At 34.6% G+C, this 26,564-nt stretch overlaps 3 protein-coding genes across 3 annotated transcripts; 1 reads left to right on the forward strand and 2 right to left on the reverse strand.

Moving 5' to 3' along the window:
- Positions 1-4,224: 4,224 nt before the first annotated feature.
- On the reverse strand, positions 4,225-5,906 carry LOC113006339 (cytochrome P450-6a17-like). The gene is given in 2 exon segments (NM_001365565.1): positions 4,225-4,681; positions 4,747-5,906. Coding segments are annotated over 2 exon segments (1,497 nt in total). The 5' UTR covers positions 5,831-5,906; the 3' UTR covers positions 4,225-4,268.
- Positions 5,907-12,907: 7,001 nt separating this feature from the next.
- Positions 12,908-15,679, reverse strand: LOC101891933 (probable cytochrome P450 6a13). Its single transcript, XM_005184344.4, has 2 exons — positions 14,483-15,679; positions 12,908-13,377 (listed from the first exon to the last, which is right to left on the reverse strand). Exons 1-2 carry the CDS (start codon positions 15,594-15,596, stop codon positions 12,947-12,949), a joined length of 1,545 nt encoding a protein of 514 aa, XP_005184401.2. The 5' UTR covers positions 15,597-15,679; the 3' UTR covers positions 12,908-12,946.
- Positions 15,680-20,073: 4,394 nt separating this feature from the next.
- LOC101892278 (probable cytochrome P450 6a14) lies at positions 20,074-24,821 on the forward strand. The gene is made up of 2 exons (XM_059123727.1): positions 20,074-21,241; positions 24,352-24,821. The coding sequence occupies exons 1-2, from the start codon at positions 20,131-20,133 to the stop codon at positions 24,759-24,761; spliced, it is 1,521 nt and encodes a 506-aa protein (XP_058979710.1). The 5' UTR covers positions 20,074-20,130; the 3' UTR covers positions 24,762-24,821.
- The last annotated feature ends 1,743 nt before the right edge of the window (positions 24,822-26,564 follow it).

Consider the following 26,564-nt stretch of genomic DNA (forward strand, 5'->3'; position numbering starts at 1 on the left):
CAATCTTAACCTATTTCAAACAAAATAATTCATGTTCAGTGAAAAAAATGCAAATCATGGAAGTGGTATTGAAAATGATATAGTATTTTCAAATGTGATTAGCAAAATGTTATCAAAAATCGATAGGGTTGGGCGCAAGCCACACAAAAAAAAAATGCCGAAAATTGGCAATGACAATTTGAGGTTCCCATGCAAATATGTTATCACGAAAATGATTATTTTGGGTGCAAATGAGCAGAGCAACCAAAAGGGGACAGGCCAACCAGATAGACCCTAGAGTGCGTACAGCTCATAAAAAGCTAAAAATTGGTGAGAAAATGCATTATTCGGCAGAAATAATAAGAATGTATGTTATTTTGTTATGGTATATATTAGGCATACGAATTTTTTTTGTTCAAAGACTTACAATGAAATTTAATGTAGAATAATTCTTCCTCTAACACTTTTCGGAAAAAATGAAGTATTAAGGGAGATTTCGACCCGAATTGGATAGATGTTCAATTAACAGTAACAAAAAGCAAAGACATAATTTTTAATTTTAGTACATAAATTACGAATGCAAATTTTCATAAAACCTATTGCAGCTAGGTATACGATTTATTCTGAGACTTATATTGAAATTTAGTCTAGAATGTTTTGTTCTTTAACAATTTTCACAAATAATGAAGTCTAACGGAAGATTTTGACTCGGATTGGATATGTGTTCAATTAACCGCAAAAAAGAAAACACATAATTTTCACTTTTGATACACACATTTTTATTGTAATTTTCATAAAAACTATTATACCTAGAGATGTAGTTTATTCTGAGATGTATAGTGAAATTTTGTCTAGAATATTTGTTCTTTTGAAATATTCCACCTAGAATGACATTTTATGTTACTTTTAGACCTAAATTCGGAAACAGTCAAAGGAACAATTCAACAAAAAATAGAGCACGCTTTTAACTTCAAAATATGTCTTATATATATTCTGAATTCCCGACATTTATATATTGAATATACAAGTTTCTTTTGTTCAGAGACTCAAAATGAAATTTGATGTAGAATTATTCTTCCTTTGACACTTTACCCAAAAACTGAAGTAAAAAGGGAGATTTTGACTCAGATTGGATATGTGTTCAATTAACAGCAACAAAAAGCAAAGAAATAATTTTCACTTTTAGTACATATATTTCGAATGTGATTTTCATAAAAACTATTATACCTAAATATATGATTTATTTTGAGACTTATGATGAAATTTTGTCTAGAATATTTCTTCTTTTGATAGCTTCCGCGTAAAATGAAATTTGATGTTACTTTCAGGTGTCAAATCGAAAAAAGTCAAAGGAAAAATTTATCACAAAAAATAAAGGAATATTTTCGGTTTTTTTTTTTTTGGCAACATTGAGGAAATTATTTTTTTGCTTTACAATGGAAATTAAATTTTCCTTTCTTTGGTGACCTAAAGTGAAATTTGATAGAGATTATTTTTGACCTTGACATCATCCCTCTAAAATGATGCTTTGTCTGAGATTTTTACACATACTCGAAAAAAGTGGAAAAAAATTCATCAAAAAAAAAGGAATATTTTCCTTTCTTGGCAACATTGATGCACATATTTTTTTGCTTTACAATGGAAATAATGATTTCCTTTCTTTGTTAACCTATAGTGAAATTTGATGAAGAATATTTTCTTCATGAACATCATTCCTCTAAAATGATGCTTTGTTGGAGATTTTCACATAAAGTCGCACCAAGTACGGTTTTAACCCCAAAATGTGTTTTCGCAATATTTATGATAAGTTTGTATAGTTATATATTGAATATACAAATCTTTTTTGGTCAGAGACTCGCAATGAAATTTAATCCAGAATAATTCTTCCTCTGACAGGTTTCCAAAAAAAAAAAAAAAGTATAAGGGTAGATTTTGACTCGGTTTGGATATGTGTTCAATTAAGAGCAACAAAAAGCAAAGGCATAATTTTCACTTTTGGTAGATAAATTTCGAATGTAATTTTTATAAAATCTATTGGAGCTAAAAATATGATTTATTCCGAGATGTTGTCTAAAATATTTCCGATGTTGTCTAAAATATTTCTTCTTTTGACATATTCCGTCTAAAACGAAAGTTTATGTCACTATCAGGCGCCAAATCGAAAATGGCCGAGAAATATGTCATCAGAAAAATTAGGGAATATTTTCAGCCTTTTGACGCAAATATTTTTTAGGTATACAGTTGAAATAGAAATTTCTTTCCTTTAGTGACTTATAGTGAAATTTGATAAAGAATATGTTTGTCTTTGATATTATCTCTCTAAAATGAGGCTTTGCTGGAGATTTTCGCACAAACTCGAAAAAAGTCCAAGGAAAAATTCATCCAAAAATAAAGGAATATTTTCCTTTTTTCTTGCAACATTGATGCACATATTTTTTTGATATACAATGGAAATTGAGTTTTCCTTTGTTTGGTGACTTTTAGTGAAATTTTATGAAGAATGTTTTTGTCATTAATATTATCTCGCTAGAATGATGCTTTATTGGAGATTTTCACACAAACTCACACAAAGTACGGTTTTAAAACCAAAATGTGTTTTTCAATATTTATTCGAAATTTGTATATTTTTATATTGAATATACAAATTTCTTCTGGTCAGAGACTCATTATGAAATTTGATGTAGAATAATTCTTCCTTTGATACTTTACCCAAAAACTGAAATATAAAGGTAGATTTTGACTCGAACTTGATATGTGCTAAATTAACAGCAAAAATAAGCAAAACACTGTAGTACATAAATTTTGAATCCATTTTTCATAAAAACTATTGTAACTAGATGTATGGTTAATTCTGAAAATTATAGTAATATCTTGTGTAGAATATTTCTTCTTTTGACATATTCCGCCAAAAACCAAAGTTTATGTCACTATCAGACGTCAAATCGAAAATGGCCGAGTAAAATGTCATCAAAAAAATTAGGGAATATTCTCAGTCCTTTTTGGGAACATTGATGCAAATATTTTTTAAGGTATACAGTAGAAATAGAGATTTCTTTTCTTTAGTGACTTATATTAAAATATGATGAGGAATATTTTTTCCCTTCACATCATCCCTCTAAAATGATGCTTTGTTGGAGATTTTTCCACAAACTCGAAAAAAGTCCAAGGAAAAATTCGTCCAAAAATTAAGCAACATTTTCAGTTTTTTGAGAACGTTGAGGAAACTATTTTTTTGCTATGCAGTGGAAATAGAGATTTCTCTTCTTTGGCAGCTTATAGTGAAATTTGACGAAGAATATTTTTGTCATTATCATCATCCCTCTAAAATGACGCTTTGTTGGAGATTTCCACTCAAACTCGAAAAAGTCCAAAAAAATATAAAGGAATATTTTTGGTTTTTTTGGCAACATTGATGCACATATTTTTTTGCTATGCAATGGAAATAGAGACTTCCTTTCATTAGTGACTTATAGTAAAATTTGGTGAGGAATATTTTTTTCTTTGATATCATCCTTCTAAAATTAAGCTTTGTTCGAGATTTTCGCACAAACTCGAAAAAAGTCCAAAAAAAATGTATCAAAAAATAAAGGAATATTTTCGGCTTTTTTTGGGAACATTGAGATAACTATTTTTTTGCTATGCAATGGAAATTGAGTTTTCCTTTCTTTGATGACCTAAAGTGAAATTTGATAGAGAATATTTTTGTCTTTGTCATCATCCCTCTAAAATGATGCTTTGTTGGAGATTTTCACACAAACTCACGCAAAGTACGGTTTTAACCCTAAAGTGCATTTTTGTTATATTTAAATTCCTGGCGTTTAGGTAAGATATAGACTCTTGACGTCTTCCAGGACCTATAGTAGAATTTTATAACAAATAATTTTGTGATATATTTAGACTTGCTATGAACCCGTTTAAGGGGAGTTTCAAACCATATTTTTAAAAAAAGTACCCAAAAGACCCTTTTGTTGACTCGCTTGAGGGTTAAAATTTTTAAGAAAAATATTTATTGTATTTTTATCAAAAATATTGCCCAAGACACTATATACCTAAAATGCATGAATTCCGAGGAATCCTAATCCGAAAATTGCCAAAAATTTGTGGAAAAGGGAGGCAACCTGCCTCCTCTTTTAGGGTTGCTTTGTATTATAAACTTTCAAAATTCCAATACCCATATTTTCTTTTTTATAGCTCTACTTTCATAATCTGCTGAATTTTCCTCAGTAATTATTGAAAAATGTAAAATTTTGTCGCTTTGTGTAATTTATTAAATTCTAAATCCTCCTCCTTTAACATTTCTCCACATTTAAAACCACCTCATCCGGGGTTATCAACGGCAGTCTTAGATTAATTCCCAATGGCGTGGGCGTCTTCGGTGTCAAAGTGAAACGATAATCCCTTAGAAGAGCTATGAGCAGGACACGAACTTGCATTTTACCAAAACGCATGCCAATACAGTTCCGAGGACCCTCTCCAAATGGCAGCCAGGTGAGAGAATGGCGTTTTTGCATCTCTTCCGGCTCGAAACATTCGGGCCTGAATTCTTCGGGTTCGGGATAGATTTCCTCGTCATTTTGTATGGCATCAACGGGTATGTAGACCAGGGTACCTCGGGGTATGACATAGCCAGGGACATTGGTGTCATAGTCCACCTTGGCCATGCGTTGCAGCTGGGGCAGGACGGCATATTTGCGTAGGGTTTCTGAAAGGGAGAGGGTGATTTTTTATTTAAAAAAATTGAATTTTAAAAGGTTCAAATTTTCTCACCCATTATGACCTGTTCCAGATACTTCATTTCCTGTGTCCCCTCATAGGTTATTTGGCCCTCATACTTCCCCAATATCTCACGAATCTCCGTTCTCAATTTATCCTGCGCCCTTTGATTCCGGGCCAATTCATAGAGAGCAAAAGCCAGCGCGGTAGAGGAGGTCTCAAAACCCGCCACAAAGAACAAAAAAGCATTGGCCGTGATTTCCTTCATTGTCAGCCTCTCATTTTCATTTTTCGAATTCTTCATTTCAATCATCATATTCATGAAATCGTTACGTTTCACATTATTTTTCTCACGATATTCCACCGTCTCTCGGACAATGCGAAAATAGAACTTATTTGTCTCATCCAGCATTTCACGCATGCGCAAACGTTTGGCCAGTTTGGGGAAGGCATGCATAAAGGCGTGCACCAATTTGGGATGACGAAATTTGGTAAACATACGTTTGTTTAGGACCCTGAATTCGGCCTCGGGATCTTTGAGGCTATTGCATTCCAGGCCAAAGGCACAGGACCCTATGACATCGGTGGTATAACGGGCCACCAATTCCTTAATATCCACCTCCCTGGATTGCTGCAGCATCTCATCCAGTACCTCTCGGCAATCATTTGACACCTTGACCACCAACGAAAACATTTGCTTCATTTTACCCGAGGTAAAAGTAGGCGATAGCTTTGTTCTCAAATTCTTCCACACCGTATCCTCCAAATTGAACAGATGGCCACTCAACGGATCATCCTGGGGATTGTGGAACACTCCACGGTTCTCAAAATGTTGGAAATCTTTTATCAGAATATTTTTGGCTAAATCCAGATCCAGTACCAAGGCCACCGGTTGCACCAGCATATAATAACCACAAAAGGGTCCAGAGCCCTTGAATTTTTCATAAACCTCCCTTAGGGGTTCATAGAAATGTCTTTTCACCCCCACCCCTTTGATGTTGCCCAACAAAAATGCCGGCTCCTCATAGGGTATGCCCCGGCGGCGCCAATAAAGCATCCGAGATTTCATCCAGCCATAGATCAGGGTACACAAACCTATTACGGCATACAGAGCAATTGCCACTTCTAGTTCACCCATAATGATCCCGAAAAAATCCACACCTGATCACCTGAAAATTTCAAACCGAACTGAGCTTTAACTAACAATTTTTGTTATGCTCAGCTATTAAATAATCGTAAAAAAAAATAACAACAAATACACTGAATATTTAAAAATCTACAACACCAAACAAAAAGCTCTCAAAGATAACTAGCCCAGAACCAACCCAGCAACTCGCTCCCCACCCCTCTCTCACCCCCTCTCACACCCTCAACAAAAAAGTTATGAGAAATGGTGACAATTAAAAAGTAAATAAACCATAATTTTATTTCCACTTTGGAGTCTCATGAAACCACCATCTGCTGCCCTCCCAGTAGCTGATTAATCCAAAATAGTTTTTTGACTCAAAACGGCCAGACAAGTGAAGAAACGTCACAGGTTCACGAATGAGGTCAGTCATGGTCTAGTTTTAATTTGGCCAAATGGTTTGAGGGGTCTTCTTATCAGTAGTACAACAAAATTTTGGGCACAAACAAACCTAAACCGAACAATTTTTCTCATATCGCTAATCAGATTTTTAATTCTTCAAGAGAATAAAAAACCAAAGACTTGATTAGATAAATTATGTAAAACGGAATAGAAGTTCCAGAGCGAAGGCTGATAATTTTTCCAGGGGGCCTTTTAAGGTTTTTTAGGGGCCAAAGAATTTATATTAAAAATATTTTTTTATTTATATATTTTTTTGAAAATGAACCACCATGCCTTTGGTGGTTTTTAAAACAAATATTTTTTTAAAAAATCCATGTCTTTGGTGGTCCTTAAAACAAATATTTTTTTTAAAAAATCCACGCCTTGAAAAAACTATTTTTAAATAAATCCACTCCTTGAAAAAACTATTTTTAAATAAATCCATGCCTTTGGTGGTCCTTGAAAAGAACTATTTTTTTTTAAAAATCCACGCCTTGAAAAAAAATATTTTTTAAAAAATCCACGCCTTTGGTGGTCCTTAAAAAAAATTATTTTTTAAAAAATCCACGCCTTTGGTGGTCCTTAAAAAAATTATTTTTTAAAAAATCCACGCCTTTGGTGGTCCTTAAAAAAAAATTATTTTTTAAAAAATCCACGCCTTTGGTGGTCCTTGAAAAAAAAATATTTTTTAAAAAATATTCTTTAAAAAATCCACTCCTTTGGTGGTCCTTGAAAAATTATTTTCTTGTGGTCCTCGAAAAAATATTAAAAAAAAAAAATCCATGCCTTTTGTGGTCCTTAAAAAAAATATTTCTTAAAAAATCCACGCCTATGGTGGCCCCTGAAAAAATATTCTTTAAAAATTCCACACCATTTGTGGTCTTTGAAAAAATATTTTTAAAAAATCCACTCCTTTGGTGGTCCTTGAAAAATTATTTTCTTGTGGTCCTCGAAAAAATATTTAAAAAAAAAATCCATGCCTTTGGTGGTCCTTGAAAAAATATTTTTAAAAAAATCCATGCCTTTGGTGGTCCTGGAAAAACTATTTTTTTTTAAAAATCCATGCCTTTTTTGGTCCTTGAAAAAATATTTAAAAAAAAATCCATGCCTTTGGTGGTCCTTGAAAAAATATTTTTTAAAAAATCTATGCCTTTGAAAACATATTTTTAAAAAATCCGTGCCTTTGTTGGTGCTTGAAAAAAAAAATTTAAAAAAAAATCCATGCTTTTGGTGGTCCCTGAAAAATATTTTTAAAAAAATCTATGCCTTTGAAAACATATTTTTAAAAAATCCAAGCCTTTGGTTGTCCTTGAAAAAATATTTTTAAAACAATCCACGCCTTTGGTGGTGCTTAAAAAATATTCTTTAAAAAATTCACGCCTTTGGTGGTGCTTAAAAAATATTCTTTAAAAAATCCGCGCCTTTGGTAGTGTTTGGAAAAATATTCTTTAAAAAGTCCACGCCTTTAGTGGTCCTTGAAAAAAATATTCTTCAAAAAATCCACGCCTTTAGTGGTCCTTGGAGAAAAATATTCTTTAAAAAACCTACGCCTTTGGTTGTTCTTGAAAAAATACCCTTTAAAAAATCTACGCCATTGGTGGTGCTTAAAAATATTCTTTAAAAAATCCACGCCTTTGGTAGTGTTTGGAAAAATATTCTTTAAAAAATCCACGCCTTTGGTGGTCCTTGAGAAAATATTCTTGAAAAAATATTCCTTAAAAAATCCACGCCTTTGGTGGTCCTTGAGAAAATATTCTTGAAAAAATATTCTTTAAAAAATCCACGCCTTTGGTGGTCCTTGAGAAATATTCTTGAAAAAATATTCTTTAAAAAATCCACGCCTTTGGTGGTCCTTGAAAAAATATTCTTGAAAAAATATTCTTTAAAAAATCCACGCCTTTGGTGGTCCTTGAGAAAATATTCTTTAAAAAATCCACGCCTTTGGTGGTCCTTGAGAAAATATTCTTTAAAAAATCCACGCCTTTGGTGGTCCTTGAGAAAATATTCTTGAAAAAATATTCTTTAAAAAATCCACGCCTTTGGTGGTCCTTGAGAAAATATTCTTGAAAAAATATTCTTTAAAAAATCCACGCCTTTGGTGGTCCTTGAGAAAATATTCTTGAAAAAATATTCTTTAAAAAATCCACGCCTTTGGTGGTCCTTGAGAAAATATTCTTGAAAAAATATTCTTTAAAAAATCCACGCCTTTGGTGGTCCTTGAGAAAATATTCTTGAAAAAATATTCTTTAAAAAATCCACGCCTTTGGTGGTCCTTGAGAAAATATTCTTGAAAAAATATTCTTTAAAAAATCCACGCCTTTGGTGGTCCTTGAGAAAATATTCTTTAAAAAATCCACGCCTTTGGTGGTCCTTGAGAAAATATTCTTGAAAAAATATTCTTTAAAAAATCCACGCCTTTGGTGGTCCTTGAGAAAATATTCTTGAAAAAATATTCTTTAAAAAATCCACGCCTTTGGTGGTCCTTGAGAAAATATTCTTTAAAAAATCCACGCCTTTGGTGGTCCTTGAGAAAATATTCTTGAAAAAATATTCTTTAAAAAATCCACGCCTTTGGTGGTCCTTGAGAAAATATTCTTTAAAAAATCCACGCCTTTGGTGGTCCTTGAGAAAATATTCTTGAAAAAATATTCTTTAAAAAATCCACGCCTTTGGTGGTCCTTGAGAAAATATTCTTTAAAAAATCCCCGCCTTTGGTGGTCCTTGAGAAAATATTCTTTAAAAAATCCACGCCTTTGGTGGTCCTTGAGAAAATATTCTTGAAAAAATATTCTTTAAAAAATCCACGCCTTTGGTGGTCCTTGAGAAAATATTCTTTAAAAAATCCACGCCTTTGGTGGTCCTTGAGAAAATATTCTTGAAAAAATATTCTTTAAAAAATCCACGCCTTTGGTGGTCCTTGAGAAAATATTCTTTAAAAAATCCACGCCTTTGGTGGTCCTTGAGAAAATATTCTTGAAAAAATATTCTTTAAAAAATCCACGCCTTTGGTGGTCCTTGAGAAAATATTCTTTAAAAAATCCCCGCCTTTGGTGGTCCTTGAGAAAATATTCTTTAAAAAATCCACGCCTTTGGTGGTCCTTGAGAAAATATTCTTGAAAAAATATTCTTTAAAAAATCCACGCCTTTGGTGGTCCTTGAGAAAATATTCTTGAAAAAATATTCTTTAAAAAATCCACGCCTTTGGTGGTCCTTGAAAAAATATTCTTTAAAAAATCCACGCCTTTGGTGGTCCTTGAGAAAATATTCTTGAAAAAATATTCTTTAAAAAATCCACGCCTTTGGTGGTCCTTGAGAAAATATTCTTGAAAAAATATTCTTTAAAAAATCCACGCCTTTGGTGGTCCTTGAGAAAATATTCTTTAAAAAATCCACGCCTTTGGTGGTCCTTGAGAAAATATTCTTGAAAAAATATTCTTTAAAAAATCCACGCCTTTGGTGGTCCTTGAGAAAATATTCTTTAAAAAATCCACGCCTTTGGTGGTCCTTGAGAAAATATTCTTGAAAAAATATTCTTTAAAAAATCCACGCCTTTGGTGGTCCTTGAGAAAATATTCTTTAAAAAATCCCCGCCTTTGGTGGTCCTTGAGAAAATATTCTTTAAAAAATCCACGCCTTTGGTGGTCCTTGAGAAAATATTCTTGAAAAAATATTCTTTAAAAAATCCACGCCTTTGGTGGTCCTTGAGAAAATATTCTTTAAAAAATCCACGCCTTTGGTGGTCCTTGAGAAAATATTCTTGAAAAAATATTCTTTAAAAAATCCACGCCTTTGGTGGTCCTTGAGAAAATATTCTTTAAAAAATCCACGCCTTTGGTGGTCCTTGAGAAAATATTCTTGAAAAAATATTCTTTAAAAAATCCACGCCTTTGGTGGTCCTTGAGAAAATATTCTTTAAAAAATCCCCGCCTTTGGTGGTCCTTGAGAAAATATTCTTTAAAAAATCCACGCCTTTGGTGGTCCTTGAGAAAATATTCTTGAAAAAATATTCTTTAAAAAATCCACGCCTTTGGTGGTCCTTGAGAAAATATTCTTGAAAAAATATTCTTTAAAAAATCCACGCCTTTGGTGGTCCTTGAAAAAATATTCTTTAAAAAATCCACGCCTTTGGTGGTCCTTGAGAAAATATTCTTGAAAAAATATTCTTTAAAAAATCCACGCCTTTGGTGGTCCTTGAGAAAATATTCTTTAAAAAATCCCCGCCTTTGGTGGTCCTTGAGAAAATATTCTTTAAAAAATATTCTTTAAAAAATCCACGCCTTTGGTTGTCCTTGAGAAAATATTCTTGAAAAAATATTCTTTAAAAAATCCACGCCTTTGGTAGTCCTTGAGAAATAGTGAAAGGATGAAGATGAAAGTTTGAAATTTTGTAATGGGGTCCCAGTTGGTGATAAAGAGGTGGTCTGGCAAATATGCACTACAAGTGTTCGAAAAATACTAAATAGTACTCTATTTGATACAACTTGGTATTAGGTAAATTTGGGATTGAAATCTAAAATTTGAGTCGCTTAGAGTTGCTGTTCATGTGGAGATCGAAATGTGTACTATAATCGTACAGAAAGTACTGAATTGTACTATATTTGGCATTGGATGATGGGATAGAGATCAAATTCTGTAATTTGTTATTGAGGTCTATGTTGGTATTGAGAATTGAGATAGGGAAGTAGTTTTGGAAATGTTTACTAAAATTGTACGAAAAGTGCTAAGTGGTACTAAATTTGGTATTGGGTGAAGGGATAGGGCTTGAATCCTCAACATTGATATTGAGCTCTCTGTTGGTATCCGGAATTGAGATAGGGTGGTGGTCTTGGAAATATGTACTATCATTGTACGAAAAGTACTAAGTTCAAATTTGATATTGAGGTCTCCATTAGTATCTGGGAATGAGATATGTAGGTGGTTTCGGAAATGCGTACAACTTCTCAATGAACTAAATTTGGTATTGGATGATGGGATACTTTTATCCTAAACCTTCATATTGGGCTCTCTGTTAATATCTGGAATTGAGATGGTGATAGGTGGTTTTGGTAATGTTTACCTTTAATTGTACGACAAGTACTAAATTGCATTAAAAAAAAGGTTCATAGTTCCTATAATCTACCTAACATAAATTCGCAATTTAAAGTTTTATTTGTAATGGTGCCGACAGTGCTGCTCAAGAACAAAGGCAGCTCAACAGTCAATTTCTCTTCGCTTTTCGAAATCATCACAAAATCAGTTTCGAAGCTGGCAGAAGACTATCACAAAGAAAAATATTCTGCTACAATATTCTCTTAAAATTGTAACTTTCGGCATTTTTAAATTAATTAGCTCTCGAATTATTGAAGAGAATAACAACAGAGTAAAAAATATTTATTTTTTCGTAGATAAGTTTTCAATTGAGAATCCATACTTAACCTCAGTAGTTAACATTTTTGGCGAGTGAGAAAGATAGGGAGGAAAAATATAGTACTCTCATCAAAAGTGATTCATTCAAGTTCAAGAATGTAAACAAATACCAGTTGATATCTTCTTTAGCCATTCAATTTGGTGATAGTATTTTTATAGGGTTGCCAAAGTAACTTAAATAAATTTTTGGACATTTTTATAAATTCTTGTTTTAATTTTTTTATTTACTTATTATTGTTATTACTATTATTATTACTTTAATTATTATTATAATCATTATTATCATTATTATTATTATTATTATTATTATTATTATTATTATTTATTTATTTTTTTATTTTTTTTTTAAATAATATAGGAATATAATTTATGAACTAGAAAATTTTATATGCGGGGTTATTGTCAGTATGAAATACATCTCTTATAAGGCAAAATCCTCAACTCTCTGTAGGCCATATTTAATCTAAGGACGGTATTCACTTCCAGGGACCTTACAACACTAAGCGAACTGATGACCTCAGTTATGCAAAGGCTTAGACAAAAAATGTGCTAACATTGGCCCGATTGAAAACATACTTCTTTTCCATAAATTTCCAAATATGCCACCAATCCAATATCTCTGATCGAAAAATACCAAAAAAGCCGAAACATTCATAATTAGATATTTATCAGCTAATGAGCATTACAAATCGATAAGCAAAGAAATGTAGTCTGGGAAATAAATGTAGTACATATAAAAATCAATCAATCTAAACTAAATACCCCTCTCCCGAAGTTAAAGAAAAATTCCAACAACAACAAGAAAATGCCAAGATAATGGAAAGAAATGCACTTGAAATGTTAGCCTTTTCGTATGGTCACAGCTTAGTTTCATAAGATACGGAAATTTTTTTAAAATAGCGGTTTCCAACAAAAAGTTTGAAATAATTCAGGTAAATAATGTCGCTAGAGTATTTCCACAGACAGACGAACAAGACGGACGAACGGATAGACAGATCGACATAGAATTTTATGTTAATCATGAATATATATACTTTATGGGTTCTAATATGTATGTTTCGAGGTGTTACAATGGGAATGACAATCTTAATATACCCTCCATACTATGGTGGTGGGAATAAAAAGTATTATTTTAAAGGAATTTTTTATAAATTAAAAATTTTATTTTTTATTTTTTCTTATTTTCAATTTTATTTTATTTTTTTTTATTTATTTATGTATTTTTGTTTTTTTTTTTTTTTTTTGAAAAATGTTTCAATTTTGTTAATTCTAAAATGTCTATTATTTATTTTTTTCTTCCAACTTTTCCACCTTCAAGTAAACCCCACCCTCGGAGCCCAGCAAAAAACTCAATTTACTATAACGCATTGGGATCTGAGTTTGAGGGCAGCGGTCGAAACGGAACTTTTGCAGCAGGCAAATCAGACCTATCTGGGCTTGCATTTTACCAAAACGCATGCCAATACAATTGCGTGGACCATCACCGAATGGCAGGAATGAGAAGGGATGACGTTTTGCCACTTCTTCGGGGCGAAAACGGTCGGGATTGAATTTTTCCGGCTCAGGAAAATAGTCGCCGTCACGATGTATTGAATCGAGGGGGATAATCACGCGAAGACCCTTTTCCAAAACAATATCGGTATTCGGGACCTGATAGTCTTTGACACACATGCGCACCAGATGCGGTGTGACGGAATATTTGCGCAAAGTTTCTGAAAGAAAAATTAAAAAAAAAATTAAATAAAATTTTAAAATTGGGATTAAATAAAGAGATTTTTAGCTGATGGCGCCAATGAAGCTAGTTTTTTTGAAAGCATTAATGGAAACGTTTATGAAGGAAAAATATGCGAAATATTTTTTATATATTTTTAATTTTAATTTTTTTTATTTTTATTTTTTATATTTTTGTATTATTATTTTTTAATATTTTTTATTATTATTTTTTTATAATTTTTTTATCAGTTTTTGCCAATACGCCAAATATTTTTTTATATATTTTTTATTTTTTTAATATTTTTTATTGTTATTTTTTATATTTTTTATTATTATTTTTTAATATTTTTTTATATATATTTTTTATTATTATTTTATAACATTTTTTATATTTTTATTATTATTTTTTAATATTTTTTATTAATTTTTTTTTGTTGTTGCAAAAATTTTGCAACAACAAAATACTACGGTATCCCGAACAAACAAGCCACACTGTTCTATTTTTTATTAATATTTTTTATACTTTTTTATAATTTTTTTATTATTTTTTTAATATTTTTTATAATGTTTTTTGCAATTTTCCCAGGACATTGCCAAAATTCTTGTTCTATGGAAACATGAAATGAAAAATATTTTCTTTATAAAAATTTTCATTTTACATTTCATTCCTTTGCCAATATGCCAAATATTTTTTTATATATTTTTTTTATATTTTTTATTGTTATTTTTTATATTTTTTATTATTTTTTTAAATATTTTTTATTATTGTTTTTTGCCAATATGCCAAATGTTTTTTATATTTTTTTATTTTTATATTTTTTATTGTTATTTTTTTATATTTCTTTATTATTATTTTATAATATTTTTTATATTTTTATTATTATTTTTTAATATTTTTTATTAATATTTTTTATACTTTTTTATAATTTTTTTATTATTTTTTATAATGTTTTTTTTGCAATTTTCCCAGGACATTGCCAGAATTCTTGTTCTATGAAGACATTACATTCCTTTATAAAAAGTTGTCAGTACAAAGAGAACGGGAATTGAGACCCTGAAATAAAATCTTCAAAAATTTAATCAATTTTAAATTGCCTTTCTCACCTGATATGACCATATCCAAATATTTCATATCCTTCAGCGACTCATAGGTCAGTTGATTGTTGTTATTCCCCAATACTTCCAAAATTTCTTGGCGCACTTTATCCTGCACCTCCTGATTCAAGGCCAGCTCATAGAGACAAAATGAAATTGTGGTCGATGAGGTATCAAATCCAGCCAAAAAGAATACCATGGCCTGGGCAGCCAATTGTTCCAGTGTCAGGCCACCGCTCACATCCCCCTCATCTACTGATTGCCCCTCGCTCAGCAGCCTATCCCTCTCCTCTTTCATTTCAATTAACATATCCATAAAATCGTTACGGCGAATTTTATTTTTCTGCCGATATTCCACTGTTTCCTTGACGGCCGTCATGAAAAATTCGGCCACATCATCGCTGAAGGTTTTCATGCGCAGCTTTTGGGCCAATTTGGGTTGTGTGAACATTAGACCCTGTATCACTCCATTGTGGCGTGGCTTTTCAAAAATCGATCTACCCATTTTGCGAAATTCCGCCTGGGGATCAATGAGGCTGTTGCATTCAATGCCAAAGGCACAGGTGCCAATGACATCGGTGGTATAGCGTGCACACAAATCCTTGGCCTCCACAATGCCACTTCCATCCTCGGAATTTATGAATTTCAAACATGCCGGTTCCAATCTCTCACCCACCTGCACCACTGTGGGAAACATAAACTTCATTTTGCCGGTGGTAAATACCGGCGAAACCTTATGCCTCAACACTCGCCACCTCTCGCCATCCAAAAACAAGAGATTCGCCGTCAAAGGATCATCTCGCTCATTATGGAACAGACCACGATCAGTGAAACTTTGAAATTGCTTTATCATAATATCTTTCACAACATCCAAATCCATGACAAAGGCAGCCCTTGTTGTAAAAGTGTAAAATCCGGCAATGGGTGTGGTATTTTTAAATTTCTTATAGATTCTCTCATTGATATCCTTCCAATGATATTGGCGCCCCAGGCCCCGCATATTGCCGATGAAAGGCAATGGTTTCTCATGAGGTACATTGCGTTTTTCCCAATACGAATAGTGTTCCCTTACCCACAGCCACAGGGCTAAAGTAGCTAGCAGCAAGAGGGATAAAAATATCATTATTTTTTTTCTTTTTTATTCTGATACCCGAGGGAAACACACGTTAGAATGTTAGGAGTTTAAATCACAACTGACCGCAAAATTTTTTTGTATTGCGATTTTTTTAACCAAACACTAAAAAAATCTTGGAGCAGCAATGAAAAGAGAACACATTTTTAGATATTTTCAAAATATACAATTTATTCTCCTTCTCCTCTCACAAATAAATTAGCATATATATTCGTATTCTCCAACACCGGCTAAATAGTTTTGTTTACCTTAACTACCGCCATTAGAACAATAGACATACCACAGTAAAATACAAACTCTCCCTCTCTGATTCTTTTCCACAAAATACAATAGAACTCACCATTTAATTTGGGGCCTCTCAAATAGTAACAACAACAATCCCACATAACACAAGCAATACTCTCCCCCACTTGCCTTTTTAATGGTAAACACATGCCAACCAACTCCCCATAAAACAATAGGCATACCACAGTAAAATACTATTTCTGCCTCTCTCTCATTCATTCCCACAAAATACAATGGAGCTCACCACTTAATTTGGGGTCTCTCAAACAACAATAAAATTAACAGCAATACTCTCCCCCACTTAATTCCCACTTGCCTTTTTAATGGCAAACACATGCAAACGAACTCCCCCTTCACAGAGCAAAGCCCACACGAAAGTATTGTTTTTGCCTCTCTCTCACAATTTGCCAACACTTACTCATCGCACACAGAGGAAAACAATTATCGATCGGCATCATAATTATATCGGCGAAGGCAAAACAATACGATGTTGTTTTTATTAACCACTGAACCAACTCATCTGACTCTCTCTCTCTCCCACAAGAAAACAAATAGTAAATCATTGCCCCTTTAGTGTGTGTGGGTGGTGGTAATAACACGAATGCAATATGTGTGGAGTCCCACAATTAGAATAATTGAAATAACGAACCTAAGCAGAGAATAACAAAATTGGGAGAATATAAAAGTGTGACTCTCTGCCTCACAATAATCACAAAATGTAAACAAATGCCAAGCAAGTTATGGAGGCTAGCCACACGAATATCAACACGCAATAAACCGAATATCTCCTATCAATACAATTCCCTCCCACCTCCCCTTTACCAAAACAAATGGTTTGTGGGGTGGACATTGAGGCTTTTCAGAGATGGCAATGTTAAATTTCACATTAAATTCTAGGCATCATTTTAAAGTAAACTCTTTTGTATAAAAGAGTACCAATTTCGTATTTATATTTCTTCTGTTTTTCTTTCGTTTTTTTTTTTACTTCACTGTGTCTTTTAGACATTGAATGGACAAGAGTTTTTTGTAGAATTAGAAGAGATTTTACTCCATTAATCTGCAACGACAGATTTTTCCCTTAGGTTAAAGTTTCCATGATTTGTAGAGATTTTTTTCTTTTTGGGATAGAAAAAGAAGGCAGTTATATCGTTTATCGTTGCGATAATATGGACAAGATCTTATAATGTGTTTATGGTTAGACGTGACATATGACATAGCCATAACCATAGCTATGACCATATACACATTCAAATTAATGGATGTGCGGTACCATAAACATCTGTTATTTCTGGAAAAAAAAATCTCAAATAAATTCTAAGACTCGAAACCTGGATAAGTAATGGTGACACCTGACGTGAGCGCTGGATGGGGAAAGGGGGTGTTACTCAGGATTCGGAATGGTTCATGCAAGAATATTGAATTTTGTGCAGGAAACCTTGATAAATACCCAAGCAGGACCTATAAGTTAGTGCAAGATTACGTCTCAAGAAGATATGGAAGCTACGGCTGCAAGAGACCTTTATAAATACTCTTGCCTTTCTTTAAAAATACGCAAAGCAATGGTTGCGGGAGATAGAAGTAGTCAAGCAAGATCTACAAGAATACGAACAAGTACTTAAGCAAGTTCCACAAGGCTTCTTCTGTCAGAGATCTTATTTAATACTCAGACGGGATAAGCAAGGATATGCTAGGCTGCGAGAGACCTTTATAAGAACTCAAGCTTGATTTACGAGGATGTACAAGGTTACTTCTTTCAGAGATCTTAATAAACACTCAGGCGGGGTCAGCAAGGAGATGCTAGGCTACGTCTGTGAGAAACCTTAATAAATACTCAGGCGGGATCTACAAAAATATGTTAGACTACATCTGCGAGAGACCCTAATAAGTTCTAGCGGATGAATTTTATGCAGGAAACCTTGATAAATACCCAAGCAGGACCTATAAATCTTTCTGTCGGAGATCTTAATAAATACTCAGTCGGGATAAGCAACGATATGCTAGGCTGCGAGAGAACTTTATAATTATTCAAGTATAATTTACGAGTATATACAAAGCTACTTCTTCCAGAGATCTTAATAAATACTCAGGCGTGGTCAGCAAAGATATGCTAGGCTACGTCAGCGAGAGAAATTAGGAAATACTTAGGGAGATCTACAAAAATATATTGGACTACATCTGCGAGAGACTTTGATAAGTACTCAAGCAGGATCAGACTGCGTCTGCAGGAGACCTTAATAAGTTTTAGCGGATGAATTTTATGCAGGAAACCTTGATAAATACCCAAGCATGACGTATAAGTTAGTGCAGAGTTACGTCTCAAGAATATATGGAAGCTACGGCTGCAAGAGACCTTTAAAAATACTCTTGCCTTTCTTCAAAAATACGCAAAGCTATGGTTGCGGGAGATAGAAGTAGTAAAGAAGATCTACAAAGATACAAATAAGTACTCAAGCAACAAGGCTTCTTCTGCCAGAGATCTTAATAAATACTCAGTCGGGATAAGCAGTGATATGCCAGACTGCGAAAGACCTTTATAAGTACCCAAGCTTGATCTACGTGGATATACAAGGCTACTTCTTACAGAGATCTTAATAAATACTCAGGCGTGGTCAGCAAGGATATGCTAGGCTATGTCAGCGAGAGAATCTAGGAAATACTTAGGGAGATCTACAAAAATATGTTGGACTATGTCTGCGAGAGACTTTGATAAGTACTCAAGCAGGATCAGGCTACGTCTGCGAGAGACCTTAATAAGTATTTAAGATGGATCTACAAGGATATTCAATGCTACTTCTGCAAGAGACCTTAATAAATACTCAGGCGGGATCCCCAAGAATATACAAGGCTTCTTCTGTGGGCAAACTTAATGACTAATAAAGCAGGGTCTAAAAGGATATACAGGGCTACTTCTGCGAGACACCTTAATAAATCCTCAAGCGGGATCTACAAGGATATGGTAACCTACGTCTGCGAGAGACCTTAATAAGTACTTATGCAGGGTCTACAAGGATATTCAAGACTACTTCTCCGAGAGACCTTAAAAAGACCTCAAGCGGGATATAAAATTATACGCAAAGCTACGGCTACGAGAGACCTTGATAAGTACTCAAACTTGATCTACGAGGATATAAAAGACCTCACCTGCTAGAGATCTTAATAAGTACTCTTGCCAATCTGCAAGGATAAGTAAAGCTATGGTTCCGAAAGACCTTAATAAGTAATCAAGCAGGATATAAAAGGATACTCAAGACTACTTCTGCAAGAGACCTTAATAAACACTCAGGCGGAATCCCAAAGGAAATACAAGGCTTCTTTTGCGACAGAATGTTATAACTACTCAAGCCGGGTCTAAAAGGATATACAAGATTACTTCTGCGGAAGAACTTAATAAGTACTCAAGCAGGATCTACAAGGATAAGTAAAGCTATTGTTCCGAGAGACCTTAATAAGTATCCAAACAAAATCTATAACGATGCAAGAGATACTACTGGAAATCAAGGATTCTTTTCAGCATTCAGGACTTAGTGACCTGAATAATACTCTAAGGAAGGATGTCCCTGGTTAATTTTACTTCAGTCACTTATCATCGATCGACCCTAACTCTTAACTTGACTTTAACTGACTGTTGCAACTCTGCAATTCGATTTATTCCATCAATGTCCCTAAACAATTTGTAAATACTTTACGGCTAACAATATTTTCTTTATATCTATACTTAACATAAATCTTATTTTTCTAAGTTTATCTAAAAAAACTTAAGTTAGGCTACAGTGAATCTGTAGCCCTTCTCTATACTATTTTAATTACAAATATACTTTTAATTACGCTTATAATTATAATGTTCTCCTAAAAAATGGTGTTTTTTTAAACTGGAGTGCCTTATTTGCAACTCTGCCGTCATCCGCCCTTTTATACTTGGCTCGACTTATTCTGTTTAAAACTTCGACGATAATGAAATCGTCAATGAAAACTCAAATTCCTATTAATGAGCATTTCTTGTATTTTCTCTCTTATCTATCCATTTTGTATATTTTCTCTCTGAGAGAGAGAGAGGCCGAGAGAATTGTTAACTCTTCAAATCTCTGATTAGACAAGTGTTTATTTGTTGGCTAAAGCTTTGTCAAGTACACGAATTGGTTGCTTGTTTAAAGTGGCTCGGGTAAGAGGGGGGGTTGATAGAAAAACTTTCGGCAGTATTCCACTGACCATTAAATCGAGAACATCATTTCATCCGAATAGAATGTTGGGCCTTGTGGAAACCCTTCTCATACTTGGATTAATTTCTTTATTATTCGCCCTCTACAGCCACTATAGCTACTGGCAAAGACATGGTGTGCCACAGCAGACACCCCTTCCCTTTTTGGGCAACATGAAAGGTGTGGGCACGGAAAAGCATTTCTGTGAAATTGTCCAAGAGATTTATGGGAAATTTAAAAATAAATCTCCCATTGGTGGCCTATATGTTTTCATACGGAAATCAGCTGTTATACTCGATTTGGAGGTGATCAAACATGTGCTGATAAAAGACTTCTCTAATTTCCATGATCGTGGCGTGTTCAATAATGTACGAGATGATCCATTGACGGGACATTTGGTAACGCTGGAGGGCGAACAATGGCGGGCCATGAGAAATAAACTGAGTCCGGTGTTCACTTCGGCCCGCATGAAATATATGTTTCCCACGGTGGCAAGGGTGGCGGAGAACCTGGTCGAAGTGGTACATGAAATGCTAAGGAGCGGTAATTCGGCAGAGATTTTGGAAATGAAGGAGCTGTGTGCCCGTTTTACCACCGATGTCATTGGAACCTGTGCCTTTGGCATTGATTGTTGCAGCCTCAAAAATCCCAAGGCAGAATTTCGCCAACGTGGTCGTGCCATTTTTTCCGAACGCAGATATCATCCCTTGATCCAGCAGTTTATGTTTAGCAATCCCAAATTGGCCCGCCGCTTGCGCATGAAATTCTTTCCCGATCACATAACCAAATTCTTTTTGAATGTCATCAAGGAGACGGTGGAGTATCGCCAAGAGAATGGCGTCAAGAGGAATGACTTTTTGGATTTACTAATCGAACTGAAGGCCAAAAATGAAGAGCTGGCCCGGGGATCTTTGGGTATTGATTTGTCAAAGGGTTTAACACTAGAGCAAATGGCCGCTCAGACCTTTGTTTTCTTTGTGGCGGGATTTGAGACCTCCTCCACTACAATGACATTTTGCCTCTATGAATTGGCAAGGCATATGCAGGTGCAGGAAAGGCTGAGACAGGAGATTCTGGAAAGTTTGAAGAAAACTAATGGCGAAATAACCTATGAGGGCCTACATGAATTGCAGTATTTGGATCAGGTGGTGGCAGGTAAGTGAAATAAATTTTGTTCCTTTGATTTTTAATTGAAATTAGTTTTTCTTTTTTTTTTGAGAAGATGCAAATGAATATGAAAATGAGCTACACTAAAAAAGATTTTGAGAGACCTAAGAGAAACATACATAAAGAAATTCGGAAAGCTTTACAGGAACAACAGAAACAAGAGCTTAAAGTAAAAAACAACAAACATTGGTTCGCAAACTTAACTGAAATAGAAATATCGAATGAAATAATTATTGCCCTTCCGCATACAAAAGAGGAGTTCTCTTATTCTCAAATATATAGTAGATGGAGAAGACTGCATAAAAACCATAAGAGATAAAGACGATCTGAAAAAAAAATTATTTTTTTATTTGAGTTGATCTATTGGTGACCTAAGGAGATATCACTAAAAATTGGAATTTAACGAAGTCTTACGCATCCAGAAAGTACGGGCCTTCACCGTTGCTTAAGCGGCTCATAAGACATCGTTATATAGTATTTTAGTGGCTAGACGAAGATCAATTTCGGAAAGCTCCAATATCGGATAAAATCATACATTCAAACCAAGTCGACCCTTAATCGTCTAACCACTAAAATTGCATCTAATATGTCTGATGAGCCGCTTAACCTGCAGGAAAACACTGCGCCTACTGATTGGATGCGTGGAATTTTGTTATATTTCAATTTTCATTCCCATCTCCTGAGGCCGAAAGAGATTCTAATAGAAGACCGATAGGTATTCGGAAGGAAGGTTTTCTCAAAGAAAGCCGAAAAGTCTTTTTTATCGAAGGCCGATGGGACTTCTCATAGAAGGACGATAGGACTTCTCATAGAAGGCCAAAAGGTTTTCTCGTAGAAAGTCGAAAGGTCTTTTCATCGAAGGCCGATAGGACTTCTCATTGAAGGCCGATATGACTTCTTATAAACGCTTCTTCAAAGAGAAATTATTAAATATTCATTAAAAATAGCCCTCGAAAAAAAAAATAAATTAATTAATAGGAGGTCTGAGAGATCACACTGTGACGACGAAAATTCTTCCAGTCATTTTTGCCTCGGTAAGCGATTTATTTCAAATCAACCGTAGACACCCTTCATACGAGTAATTTGCAAGCCTGTAAGTCCCGAATCCAGAGAAGATTTCTTGTGTATTGTAGCATCCTTAGAATCCCTGTAGATTCTGTCTGAGTGCTTATTAAGATTTCTCGCAGACGAAGCCTCGTCTTATCCCGCCTGAAAACTTATGAATGTCTCTTGCAGACGTAGCCTAGCATATCCTCGTAGATCCCCATTAAGTACTTATGTATTTGTAGATCCTGACTGACTACTTAATAAGGTCTCTCGCAGACAAAGCCTTGCATATCTTTGTTGATTCAACCTGAGTACTTATTAACGTCTCCCGCAAACGTAGATGAGTTATTTCTGTAGATTCTGCTTCAGTCTTTTTTAAAGGTCTCTCGCAGACGTAGCCTTACATATCCTTGCAGATCCAGCTTGAGTACTTATTTGGGTCTCCCACAGTCATATCCCAGTAGATCCTGTTTGAGTACTTATTAAGGTCTCTCGCACATGTAGCCTAGCCTGATCCTGCCTGAATACTCACGATGGTCTCTTACAGACGTAGCTCAACATATCTTTGTAGATCCAGCTTGAGTACTTATTAAGGTCCCCCCAGACATAGCCCAACATATGCCAGTAGATCCTGCTTGAGTACTTATTAAGGCCTCTCACAGACGTAGTCCAACAAATCCTAGTAGATCCAGCTTGAAGACTTATTAAAGTCTCTTGCAAACATAGCCTAGCCTGATCTTGCCTGTATACTTATGAAGGTCTCTCGTTAATGTAACCAGGAATATTCTTTCCTGATTCCTCATGGAGTATTAATTAATTTCTCTCGCTGACGTTGCCTTGCATATCCTTGTAGATACAGCTTGAGTACTTATTAAGGTTCCTCGCAGACGTAACCTAGCATGTCCCTTTAGATCCTGTCTGAGTACTTATTAATGTCACTCGCAGACGTAGCCTAGCTTTATAATGCCTGTATACTTATGAAGGTCTCTTGCTGACGTAACCAGACATACTCTTTCCTGAGTGAGTACTTATTAAGGTCTCTCGCATTTTAACCTAGCATATCCTTGTAGATCCAGCTTGAGTACTTATTAAGGTCTCTCACAGACATATCCCTGTGGATCTTGCATCAATTCTTATTAAGGTCTCTCGCAGACGTAGTGTGACATATTCTTGTAGATCCTGATTCAGAATTTATTAAATTTTCTCCCAGACGTAGCCTTGGATATCCTACCTGAGTAGTTATTAAGGTCTCCTTCTGTCTTTGTTGATGTTGCTTGAGTCCTTATTAAGGTCTCTTGCAACCGAAACTTTACACTTCTTTGTATGCCCTGCTTCGCTTGGATGAATCCTTCCGAATTTAGAGAACTAGAGTACTTAGCCAAGTGTCCCTGGAACACCAACCCCTTGCTTCCCGTCCCGAGTACTTATTCAGCTCTTGAGTCAAAAAATCATTGTTAATCCCGAACCCAAGACTAAAAGTCTTTGCATGGCATAGTTTGTGGTACATCATAAAAGGATTCCAGAGTCGTTCTCAAATCCTGCCGTCGTTTTTCCTTTTACTTTGACATTAATACTTCTAGTCATGATGCCTAGCTGCTTATGTACCTACACCTTAACATTATGATAAAATACCTAAATTATAAAGTCATTCTCTTCTTATTTCAAAAAATATATTTTTGTACGAACCATTGGACCCTAACGAGCTACTTGAGCCTAAGAAGGAAAACCTGACGTTACAACACCAAACTCCAAATATTCAGTTGCAATCATTTAAAAACGAAGAGTTCTGCGATATATAGATTTAAAAAAAATTGCCGCGATATTTTTATTTACATTGCGTGTTCGGATCAAATTATTCAAAATTCTGTGTTGTGATGTGCAGTTTTTTTTTTTTGACAAAGTAATTAAAATTATTTGATTTTCAATTCCTGAGGAAGTTGGAAAAAATAAAAAAAATAAAAATGAATTAAATTATTTTTATTTTTTTAAAGAACTTCTGCCCCAATCCGCCTGGTATAATATAATTAACCTCAAACTTATGTTCATTTCAGAAACCCTACGCCTATATCCCGTCATACCCACGCTGCTGCGCACCACCACCAGCAATTATCGCATACCCAACTCCGACTGCATAGTGGAAGAGGGTACCCAAATTGCTATACCAGTCTACTCCATACATCGTGATCCGGCCTATTATGATCAGCCCAATGAATTCAATCCTGATAATTTCGAACCCAAACGATGTGAAGAACGTCATTCTTGTGCCTATTTACCATTTGGTGATGGGCCACGTAACTGTATCGGTTTGCGTTTTGGTAAAATGCAAACTAAACTGGGTTTGGTGGCCTTGCTGCGGAAATTCCGTTTTGAAATTTGCCCCCAAACCGAACTTGTAATGGATAAGAAAAATTTCCTGCTAACCACAGAATCGGGTGTAGATCTTAAGGTTACAATTTTGTGAGACAGGGAAATAAAGATATTATTTTAAATTTTATAATAATTAAATATTATTTTCTAAATATTTTTTTAATTATAGCTTTCTTATGGCTTTGAATACCAATGAACTTCAATGTGAGAGCTTTTTGTTTACAGTAATAATTATACAATTTATGTTATGAACAACTAATGCGCAGTTGCAAAACGATTTGAAAAGAGAAAAGAAAAAGAGGGAGATAACTTTTAAAAGTAATTGCAGTACTCGTGAGAAATAAGCAAAGAACTAATGACGAAACAATATTTTTTCCTCTAAGTTAGATTACTTAGCTACAAACAGATAATAAGGCCTAGAGGCAATTTCTTAGTTCCTGGTTGAAGATGGGACCTGGCAACAGGATAATATACCGCTCTAGGTTAGATTACTTATCTACAAACAGATATTAAGACCTTTAATTGCATATGCGTTTCCTATTGAGTTTAGTCCCACCAAAAACTCCGCATTTGGGAGAGACGATCCTAGGTCCTGATTGAAGATGAGATCTGCCAAGACGACAATATACGATTCTAGGTTAGATTACTTATCTACGAACAGATAATATGGCCTTTAATTGCATATGCCTTTCATATAGAGTTTGGTCACACCAAAAACTCCGTATTTGAGAGTGGCGATCTTAGGTCCAGGTTGAACCTGAGACCAAATTATCCAACAGGATAATATACCGTTCTAGGTTAGATTACTTATCTACAAACAGATAATAAGGTCTCTAATTGCATATGTCTTTCCTATGGAGTTTGGTTTGGTCACATCCAAAGACTCTGCATTTGTGAGTGGCGATCTTAGGTCCAGGTTGAAGATGAGATCTGCCAAGACGACAATATATGATTCTAGGTTACATTACTATCTACAAACAGATAATAAGACCTCTAATTGCATATGTCTTTCCTATTGAGTTTGGTCCCACCAAAGACTCCGCATTTGGGAGAGACGATCTTAGATCCTGGTTGAAGATGAGACCTGCCAACAGGATAATACAGCGTTCTAGGTTAGATTACTTATCTACAAACAGATAATAAGGCCTCTAATTGCATATGCCTTTCTTATAGAGTTTGGTCCCACCAAAGACTCAGCATTTGTGAGTGGCGATCTTAGGTCCAGGTTGAAGATGAGACCTGCCAACAGGATAATATACGATTCTAAGTTAGATTACTAATCTACAAACAGATAATAAGACTTATAATTTCATACGTCTTTCCTATTGAGTTTGGTTAGGTCACATCCAAAGACTCAGCATTTGGGAGAAACGATTTTAGGTCCTGGTTGAAGCTAAGACCTGCCAAAAACGACAATATACGATTCTAGGGTAGATTACTTATCTACGAACAGATAATAAGGCCTCTAATTGCATATGTCTTTCCTACTGAGTTTGGTTTGGCCAGATCCAAAGACTCCGCATTTGCGAGAGGTGATCTCAGGTCTAGGTTGAAGATGGGACCTGCCAACAGGATAATATACGATTCTAAGTTAGATTACTTATCTACAAACAAATAATAAGGCCTCTACAGGTTGAGATGAAAAAACTGCAACCAACTTCAGATTGCTCTCATTTCGAAACCACTCGTCCGACAGCAGTTAAAATTATTCCAGTGACAGCTCATTATATTGTTTATAAGCGTACAAAAGCAGTTTGGTGAGAATTTTCCAGCAACAAAAGTTATTCGTGGTGGAGTTCAAGCGTCATAGTGTGATTTCTTTATATTCGGCTGGAAAACCACAAGTACCTATCGTTAGAGCACTTCAGCACTTAAATGTGAATAAATCTTTTGTGTA

The sequence above is a fragment of the Musca domestica genome, unplaced genomic scaffold (genome assembly GCF_030504385.1).
Source record: "Musca domestica strain aabys unplaced genomic scaffold, Musca_domestica.polishedcontigs.V.1.1 25, whole genome shotgun sequence".
NCBI classification, from domain to species: Eukaryota; Metazoa; Arthropoda; class Insecta; order Diptera; family Muscidae; genus Musca; species Musca domestica.

What these genes read in the sequence shown, in the direction of transcription:
- LOC101891933 (XM_005184344.4), bottom strand. Translation starts at nt 15,596, where the DNA reads ATGATATTTTTATCCCTCTTGCTGCTAGCTACTTTAGCCCTGTGGCTG. An exon ending in TTTGGATATGGTCATATCAG is followed by an intron (nt 13,378 to 14,482) that starts GTGAGAAAGGCA and finishes TTTTTCTTTCAG; the next exon opens with AAACTTTGCGCAAATATTCC.
- LOC101892278 (XM_059123727.1), top strand. Translation starts at nt 20,131, where the DNA reads ATGTTGGGCCTTGTGGAAACCCTTCTCATACTTGGATTAATTTCTTTA. An exon ending in TTTGGATCAGGTGGTGGCAG is followed by an intron (nt 21,242 to 24,351) that starts GTAAGTGAAATA and finishes TGTTCATTTCAG; the next exon opens with AAACCCTACGCCTATATCCC.